The sequence below is a fragment of the Typha angustifolia genome, chromosome 10, assembly GCF_048772165.1.
Source record: "Typha angustifolia cultivar Huaian chromosome 10, ASM4877216v1, whole genome shotgun sequence".
In the NCBI taxonomy this organism is placed as follows: Eukaryota; Viridiplantae; Streptophyta; class Magnoliopsida; order Poales; family Typhaceae; genus Typha; species Typha angustifolia.
The window spans coordinates 10952454-10962261 of record NC_133248.1 but is presented as its reverse complement, the minus strand read 5'-3'; the positions used below and the strand labels follow the sequence as shown (position 1 = coordinate 10962261).

The 9808-nt window shown below is 37.3% G+C and overlaps 1 protein-coding gene across 2 annotated transcripts; it reads left to right on the top strand.

Moving 5' to 3' along the window:
• The first annotated feature begins 1234 nt into the window (after positions 1–1234).
• Positions 1235–9339, top strand: LOC140768647 (uncharacterized). Of its 2 annotated transcripts, XM_073108998.1 has the most exons (3): positions 1235–1538; positions 2986–4726; positions 7404–9339. In XM_073108998.1, the coding sequence occupies exons 2-3, from the start codon at positions 2990–2992 to the stop codon at positions 9240–9242; spliced, it is 3576 nt and encodes a 1191-aa protein (XP_072965099.1). In that variant the 5' UTR covers positions 1235–1538; positions 2986–2989; the 3' UTR covers positions 9243–9339. The 2 variants fall into 2 exon arrangements, with proteins under 2 accessions (XP_072965099.1, XP_072965098.1); XM_073108997.1 differs by lacking the exon at positions 1235–1538 and having other exon boundaries at positions 2969–4726.
• Positions 9340–9808: the final 469 nt, after the last annotated feature.

Below are 9808 nucleotides of genomic sequence, written 5' to 3'. Positions count from 1 at the left end.
CGATAACGGCTTTTACAAGAATTGATTAAATTTTAGGCTACGTGTCATGGTCAACGGAAAGTACATTCTCTTCTATTCAATGCCAAATTAAACCACATAAAACTTTACAGGAATACCATAACAAAAATACAGCACACAACAGTCGCCATGAAGAAGCCGCCGACCACCGAGATAGCCCTCGTCTCCTCGCCCATCATATCGGCCCCCATGAGGTTTAGCGTCCCCTTATACTCACTGGACTTAAACAGAATAGCGTAAGCAAACCATGCATTATACTCTTTCTTCATGTCGTATGAGTAAAAGTCTCGCAGTCTTTAGTCAGCTGTTTGTCGAAGACGACAAACATGCCGAACTTGAAGTCGCCGGAGCCGGAGGTTGCGTTCGAGACATTGCTTTAGTGACTTGATTTAGTTGTCTAATTTACGTCGAAGACTGCGAGACTTTTATCTTTGTGATCGATCAAATAAAAAGCTTAAGTGTTTAAAATATAATAGTTCTCATCTCTTAAATTATGGAACTTTTTCTTTCGCACGTTAGGCTTCATTGAATTTTTTCGATAGGCTATATATTTGACATGAAGATTTATCTATGAACTTGATTTAAATAAAATATTTTATTTGATTAAATCAGCAAAGTTTGGTGGGATTCGGACGACAGCCTGTTCGAGATCTGACTCGAAAAAAAAGTTGATTTGAGCTTGATCTAATCATTTCAAGTTGAGCTTGATTATAAGTAAGTTAATAAGACTCGAAATAATAATGATACTTAATATATATATATATATATAAATTATTAGATAAAAATTATTAATTTTTATATTTAAATTTAAATTTGAATTTAATTAAAATTTAAAATTACTTATTAATCGACTTATTATTTATGCTTGAGCTTCGATTCAATTTAAAATAATTCTGATTCAAGTTTGATCTAATATTTAATTTTAAAATTAATTTTAATTTAAGCATGATCAAAACATTTAAGTTCAAAACTAATTTGACTTCAAGTCCGATCAAGCTTGGCTTGATTACAGGCTAATTCGAATTCGATATCTCTCGGTTGGAATCCGTTTTAAGAAACTTCTTGCTAAGTGCTAACCTGTGATTCAACTCGGATCCAGTTAACGCTATTAGGAGCGGGTATACTGATGTTGAGAACCAAACCCGATACGTAACCCAGATTATAATTAGCTTAGCGGATCCAAAACTATCCTTTCTTCTAGAGTTATCGAGGGGAAGTATCCTAAAGTTAGTACAGAGAGAAGAAAACTTCCGATGCTAGAAATGTCGAGAACGATGGTGATGTCTGCCTCGGGTTCGAGAAGCCTCTCGAGGCCTAAGCGATGTGGGATAAATAGACAACCTCAACCCCCGCCATTTCGATCGAAGAGAAGAACGCGAATTCCGAAGCATCAAGAAGCGGTAGAGCAGACAAGCGAAAAGGCGAAAAGGGTTTGTGGATCGCAGCGCGCCGGTATAAGACTCATTTGGTCGCGTCGGATTGATCGGAAAGTCGTCCAAATCCACGATATTTTCTTTTTTGTAAGTAATTTTCTCTTGTCCTGGCTTTTTTGAATCAATTTGGTTCTCTCTCTTTTTTTGGTTCGCTTTTACTTCCGGTCGAGATCGATTTAGTATATTTGTTAGTTAGTGTGGATGATTTTGTTATTATGTTTGATGAAGATCAAAATCTGTAGTCAATCGATTGCGATATGCTCAAATGTAGTTCGTAGTTCGATCAAGAATGAGAATAACAGTCGATATATTTAATGTTAATGAATGCCGGTAATCAAATTTCAAAAGTTCCGGTTTCAGCTCTTACAAGCAAATTGTCGTTTCTCCCATTGATGATGTGTATGTACATGTATAGGTAGACAGGTGATGCCAAGTAGTCCATATACAAAGAATCATACTTGTATGCTGTTTTTCTTATTCTGTTTTCCGTTTGCTTTTCAAGGTTATTTGATTGCTGAAAAGGTGCAGTGTGTTAGAAATCAGACAACAGAGTTATTTTTGACATCTCGCTAGATTTAATTATTTGATTTATTTATTTTTATTTTTTATTTTTATGTTTGTCAGCTTTAGCTTAGCATGTGATAGTGCCTATGAATCCTCTTTTGATGATTATTCTGCACAAAGAAAGTTCTTTGAGGATTTTAGAATTTATAACTTTTAATATATAGATATTTATATTTTTTTTTATGAATTTGAGTTTTTCTAAAGGAGCTTCAATTGTGGCCATTTTATCAATCCTTGTATGAACATTAACTTTTCTGATCTTTCTGAAATGCAAATTAAGCTTCGTTTACATATTTCTTAAAAAAGGAATGGTTGCTTTACAAGAGTTAGTTTTTCTGAAAGTATGACCTGCGTTGCGAAATTATGTCTTTCCAGATCTTTGCTTTTGTGGTCTTGAGTGAACCAATTTTAATCTTTTGGTTTATGAGTTCCAAATCATGATTGTAACCAAGGTTCTAAGTATTAGTTTTAGGATCCCATTTTGGATGGTTTGGATCGAGGATCAGCATGGATCGGAATTGGTCAATAGCTCAATCCATGATTGTAACCAGAATTACTATCATGAAGTATATCTATTCCAAATGTGACTGACATTTATATATATATTTGTTAATGTAGTCTCAATCTATGAAATAATTTTGGACTCTTGTTTAGGACATCTTAGGCTATCATATTTTGTTTTGAAATTCCTGGTGGTTGGAATATGTGAGCCTTGTCTATTTACTTGCCTTGTCCTCATCAAACTTTATATTTGTCTTATAATTATGAATATGATTACTTATGATCTTTAATATTTTTTAATGCTTTTGGTGAGCCTGTCATGGTCCTTAAAAATTTTACATGTTTACTCTTGGAGGGCTTGCAAATCATGAATTCATATTCTACTAGGATAAGAGCACATGCTATTATAGGTGTAGAGACAGTGGTAGGCTTTACTAACTGAGAGAAAAAAAATGTTTTCTCTTTACAGATTCATGGATCCATACTTTTCTCACCACAGAGATCATGTTCCCTATCCATATAATCAGTACACTAGCTGGGAGGGTCGAACTCCTCAAGTGAAACTGGAACCATCCAAACAACCCCTGTATTTTGGACCTTATCCCTATGATGGAAGTTCTAGCCACTCAACTCCAGATGATTTCAATGTGCTCTGCAACCATGGCTATCCCCCTGGCTACTACAGTTATAGGCCTCCCTACCCTCATGTTCAACCACCTCCTCAACTGTACTATCATGGGCCTTATCCTCGTTACCCTGATGCCTACCCTGCGTTTTTCGTCCCCCCACATCACTACTCAGCTGATCAAGCTCAGTATGAATATGACAAGGGTAGAAGTCACTGCTGTGGGTGTCCTAACCATGTTTGCCACAGAGGACATAATAGCAGTGTGAGAATTGAAGAACAAAAACCTGAATTTGAGCAGAATAACAGTGAATCCTCTGGCCTAATTCACTTTCCAAACTACCCATATCCAGTGGTATGGGTTTCCCCCAGTTACCTGAAGGACAGCAAAAAGAATTCTGAGGGGCAACGTGAGCCTTCAAGTGGGTGGTTTCCTTTGGACATGGGCAATCTGAAGGGTCTGAGGTTGGGAGGAGATGAAGCAGGGCGTGTAAAGAGCGGACAGAAGGTGACACCATCTCCATGGCCAATAATCTGGATACCAGGTCATGGTAAGCCAGAGGAGGAAGTAAAAGATTTGAAGGAGATCAAAGTAAATCCAGAAATTAGGGAAGAGGTTCCATCACCAAAGGTCAAGATTGTACCGCTGACATATGCTGATGATGAGAAACTTGAGAAACCTGGAGCTAGTAAGGATCAAGATAAAAGTAGTGTACATCCAGAAGCTGTGAAAGAGGAGGGAACTATCAAGAGCATTCCAGTTACTCAGAAGAAAGAAGATGGAAAGAAGTATGCCATGAATAAGACTCAAGAGAAGTACAACACTGAAAAGAAGGTCAACATCCCTGACAAGAAGGAAGATAATGGTGCCAGGTGTTCACGCAGTAAACAATGGCCACAGGATAAATCCTCAAAATTACCGCCTGTGTGTCTGAGAGTGGATCCACTTCCAAAGAACAAGTCAGCAAATGGTTCATCAAGGTCTTCTACCCTACCTAGCAGTAAGGGGGAGAGAGCTCAACAGGATAACAAAGAGCAGATACCATGCCTGAATGGATTCAACAAGGAAGTCCCAAATAAAGAAATCGGTGTTGTTGATGATGTTAAAGATAGAACTCTCGATCAAAATGAGAAAAAAGTTAACCAGAGAACAATTCCAGTTGTTCACTTGAAAGGTTCTTCAGAGACTGTAGAGGAACTAAGTCAAAACAAGGTTGAGCAAAAGGCTAAAGTAGTAGAAAGGAAGGACTCTGGAGATGGAAAGCTGAATGAAGGGGCACACATTGTTGAGGAGAACAAAGCAGACAAGGAGTACTCAGGAGGTAGGAAAGGTGACAGAAAGAGGCATTTGTCCGAATCAGATGCTGCAGTTCTCATTCAGTCTGCTTACAGAGGATATCAGGTCAGAAGGTGGCAACCTCTAGAAAAACTTCGCAAGATCATGCATATAAATAAGCAAGTGCAAGATATAAGGAGGCAAATACAGAGTTTTGAGGTTTCTCATGAACGGCTGGAAATGAAGCAGCGGATGGTGGTCTTTGGTGAAACTATTATGAATTTACTTCTGCAGCTTGATGCTATTCAGGTATGTGCCATCTTCCGTTTGTTTCTCTTGATTCTTGTGAGTTATTTCTGTTTAGTAGAAATTATTTTGATAAAAGGTTGTAGTCATGTTTCATTGGAACTTAAAAGGTAGTATCTCCATCAGAATAGAGGTACCCACATGAGGGTTACCCATAACACCTGACACAAATCGATCCAACATAACAAAATATTACCCTCCAACTCCCAAAATTACATAGGGCTGAAAATCAGAAAAACATCACAAAAGTTCATGACAACCTCCCTGCACAAAATAAACCTCCCTGCACAAAATAATAATACTATCAAATATACTTATTGCATCAGAATGATGGTCGGCACGAGGCAATGCTAAAGACTTTAGAATATTTAAAGATGTTTTGGGATCGTCGGCACGTTAATATTTAGTTTTTGGTTTGAATATATGTATTAAAATTTAAATTACAGTCATTTATCTTTAAATCATTTTTGTAAATGACCTATTTTATCAAAGTATAGCAATAATCAAATATAACGCATAGTATAATTAAATACATTCATTAAAACTTATATTACTGATTGAACACTTCATAATATGATTGAACACATAATAACATTTAACACATAAGATTAATTAATAATATTTTAATAATTAAAACTAATATCTAGTTGAAGGTAAAATGAGGGAGATTGATCAAAAAAAATTTTTTGTTTGCACAAGAATAATATGAGAATATTGCGTTATATACTGTTGAAAATTTTCAATCATATTGATAATACTAACTTGATTTGCCAACGCAACAATAACACTAAAGTTGTTTGATGATTATCGGCAGCCAAAAAAAAAACAAATAAGCTTCATATCGGCATGAGTTGGCACGTGCTAGTGCCAGACAAACATAAGTCAGCACAGGAGTGTGCCAGTGGCACATCCTGTGCCAAGTGTCGTGCCCCTACCAACTTGGTCATCCTTGATACACCATATCTATTAGGGTCCACAGTCAAGAACAACAAAACTAAAAGATTCTAGCCAAATCTTAGCAGGCATCCATATCAGCACATTTGATCCATTTCTTTCTTGAATTCCTGCCTAACAAAGAAAAAGAGAAATAATTCTATAAGATAGCTCCTTCCATGATCTATGCTTCTGCTGAAAAATTCTATTATTCCTTTGAAGCTAGATACTCCAAATCATAGCAGACAACCAAATTTTCCCTCACTTATTGCTCTCCTTATTACCTTTCTTCTAAGTCAACCAAATCATAGCAGGTATCCAAATCAGCATATTTGATCCATTTCTTTGCTTTCTTAGCTGTATTTCTTTCATGAACTCCTGCCTAACAAATTAAAAAGAGAAATAATTCTATAAGAAAGCTCCTTCCATGATCTATGCTTCTACTGAAAAATTCTATTAATTGTTTGAAGCCAGATACTCCAAATCATAGCAGACAACCAAATTTTCCTTCACTTGTTGCTCTCCTTATTAGCTTTCTTCTAAGTCTCCAAATACCAGTCTTTTACATGCTTTGGTTTCATCTGAAACCCAGTAAACCTTGTCATATCTTTTAGAATTTTTTTGCCATAAACACATCTAACGAAAATATGATCAACCAACTCTTCTTTATTACACAACACACATCGAGCATTCCCTAGAACAACCTCTCTTCAATAAATTGTCTCTAGGCAGAATAAGATTGTGACAGACAAGCCACAAAAAAAGCTCTCACCTTTAGAGGAATCTTCTTTATCTACAATTTAGGTAAAGCTTTAGAGATCACACCTCCATTGTTCAAGAATTGATAGAGGGATCTCATCGTAAAAATCCTATCAAAAATATACCACCACTTGGCAAAGTATGAAGCAACAAACACCATATTTAAAACCATTTGTTGTATAATTTACCAGCTGTTAGACAGTAACACAGATTCATTCAAAACAATGTCGAGCAAAGCAGTGAATCTAGTTGCCAAATTACAGTCCGCCCAACCAAATGTCGAGCCAAAATCTATCCCGTTTACTATTCTAGACATTCCATCTCAGCCATACTTAAGCAATCTAAGTCAAAATGGTGAGACTCTAGTAGAGCTAACTAATTTAAAATTTTAAATGACTCCATTTTGATGTGCTTATAATATCTCTGCATTAACATCTTAGCCCATAATTAGTTTTCATAATTTAACAGCCTCCATCACTATTTCGCCAATGAAGCTTTATTCAGATCTGCTAATTCCACAATGCTCATACCACCAAACTCTTTTTTCTTACAAACTTTTATTCAATTAGCTAAATCATAACCTTTCTTCTCATTACAATTTTTTTTTTCATAAGAATGTCCTTCTTAGCCTATCAATTCTGTGTTCCTTTCCATCCATATAATCGTTTTTCAATTTTCTCAACCACAGATAATCAATCCTTCTCTTTGATCTTTGCTATCATGTAAAGGAAGGCCCAATGTTTTTTATGGTCAACTTTTCCTCCTTACAATTTAATAAGCTCATAAGCTCTGTTTCTTTCTGAAACTACTTACCCAAATAGATTTCTTGTTATGTTTATCAAAAATTTAGAACTTAAACTTTCACGGAAGAAAAGTAATTTTAATATATAATTGAATATTATTGTCCTTGACTATAGCTGATAAAAAGTATCTTAGATCAAGATTTTTGCCACTTGCACTTGTCATCAATTTGAAATGCAATTGTCAGGGCTTACTCCCAAGTGTGAGAGAGGCCAGGAAGTCAGTGGCAAGGGAGCTTATTCATCTGCAGGAGAATCTTGATTGTTTGGGAAGAGAATCAACTTCGGAGCATGAATCAGCAACTACTGAAGAACTGGTTACTGATAGGAATGTCAAAGAGCAAGCTTCTGCTGCCAGCATTCCTCCCGGAAACGGACCAGCTTCTGATCAATTGCAAACAGTGCAGTCAGCTGAAGGAAACCATGCAACAGAGCCAGCAGGTATTGAGAAAATTGAGGTTGATGCTTCTGTAAACAAACATGTAGAAATGGGAGCAGGAGGTGAAGAGAAGAAATCCGAATCAGGAGAATCCATAGAATGTAGAGATGGTGTGGTTTCTACTGCATGTGGAGACTACAAAGAAGCACTTGATGATGGAGAGCCTATTGAAACTGAATTGGTCAGTGCAGAGCCAGTCTTCAGGTTGGATGAAGCTACAAATCCTTTTATTGGTAATGAGATGCAGGAGGTGCCCTCTGCCAATAGAGATGGAGTTTTATTTCCAAAAGTGGAAGAACGAGGTAAAATGGAAGGGGTCTCCTCTGTGGAGGTGCAGCTGTCTGGTTCTCAAACTACAGAAAATAATCAAAATACAAAATGTGACCACGATTTAGAGGAATCATCGGAGATATCGGTAGCCAGAAGGTACTTGGAGAAAGCTGCAGAATCTGATCTTGCATCTAATGACATGAAGATGGTAGAACCTTGGTCTGGTGAGCAGGCACCTGATTCTGGAATTGCACAATGTACACTGATGGCTGACACAGTACGATCACCAGAACAATCATCTGAGAACAGCAACCTGGATCCTGTGATCATGGCTCAGGAATCCATGGCATCTAATTCTGCAGTACCTGCAGACCTCTTACCAGTAAAGCTCGTATCTGATTCTGATCTTGCTTCTAATGACATGATGGTAGAACCTCGGTCTGGTGAGGAGGCACCTGATTCTGGAATTGCACTATGTACACTGGCTGACACAGAACGATCACCGGATGAGCAATCATCTGAGAACAGCAACCTGGATGCTAATTCTGCAGTACCTGCAGAACTCTCACCAGTAGAGCTTGTATCTGATTCTGACGTTGTCACACCTCTGACTGAGGAGGTCCAGATGGTGCCAATAGCAGAAGAAAGTTGCCGTGCAGAGAATGAGATAAAGGTCAATGTAGCTGATAGCACTTGCGAAGCAGTTGCTGTTTGCCTAGAAGCTGGCAGTGAGACTCAGACATTTGATGATGTTGTGAAGGTAGAGAAGAAGCTTGAGATGCAGGAATCAAATGGTAATGTTGTGAAGCCAGATAAAAATCTCGGGACACAAGAGTCATTGATAAATAGAAATCTTGAGCATGCTGCAGAAGATGCTTTTGTGGTAATTGAATCCGAAGACATGCCAAATTTTATTGGAACTCCCGTTGAACCATGTTTTGACAAGGTTCAATCTTCAAAGGTTGAGCAAGAAAAGCCTCTTTTAGAAGACTCGCTTTGCAGCCATGTTAGCGAAGGGGCTGACACCAAAGGTACAAAAGAAGTGGAAGAAGGGTTTTCTCCTAGTGACATTTCATCTCCATCTACTAGCTTGATTTCATTTGACACTTTGAGCAGTAAAGAGAAGCTGATGGAGGATAATGAGAAGCTGAGAGAGATGTTACAGAAACTCCTTGAGGCAGGAAACAAGCAGTTAGCAATTATTTCAGACCTGGATGGAAGAGTGAAGGACTTGGAGAGGAAGTTGGCGCAGAAGAAGCGGGTAACAATAAAACGCAGCAAGCTAAAGAAGTCTTTTCCTAATGAAGTGTCATGTTGAACGCACTGCTGAGTAAACTGTACCGTGCCCCGTTCTCTGTCTTTGTTGTAAGCTTGTTATAAGATGCATATAAGAGAATTTGTGAAATCTAAGCTTCCATCATTTTGTGCTTTTACTATGGCCTTGTCTGAGAATGAAGAATCAATGTGTCACTTGCTTTGCTTGTTCTTATCTGATTCACGATATCCTATTATTCACGTTATTATTAGTCATTAGACGATTTCATGTATAAGAGATAGTGAAATCTTTTTTTCTTTTTGCAATATCCAGGCATTTCATAAATTAAGAGTAAATGAGCAAATAGTTCGAAAGAATAATAACCTATTACTGGAACCAAGGATAAGTGTTCTTTCGAGATTACTCATATAATTTATGATTTAACGAAAATCCGAAATTAATCCAAATGCGGCAACTCATTACTTGACTAGCACGGTAACTATCCGTGGCACGACCCTTTATTTTTTAAAATAGTTGGTCAATTCCGTTTCGTTAGTTTTAAGCACGTTCTTGTTTTTTTTAACTCTCGGAAGCGATGGTTGTCGTCCTGGGAGCACCAATGACTATTT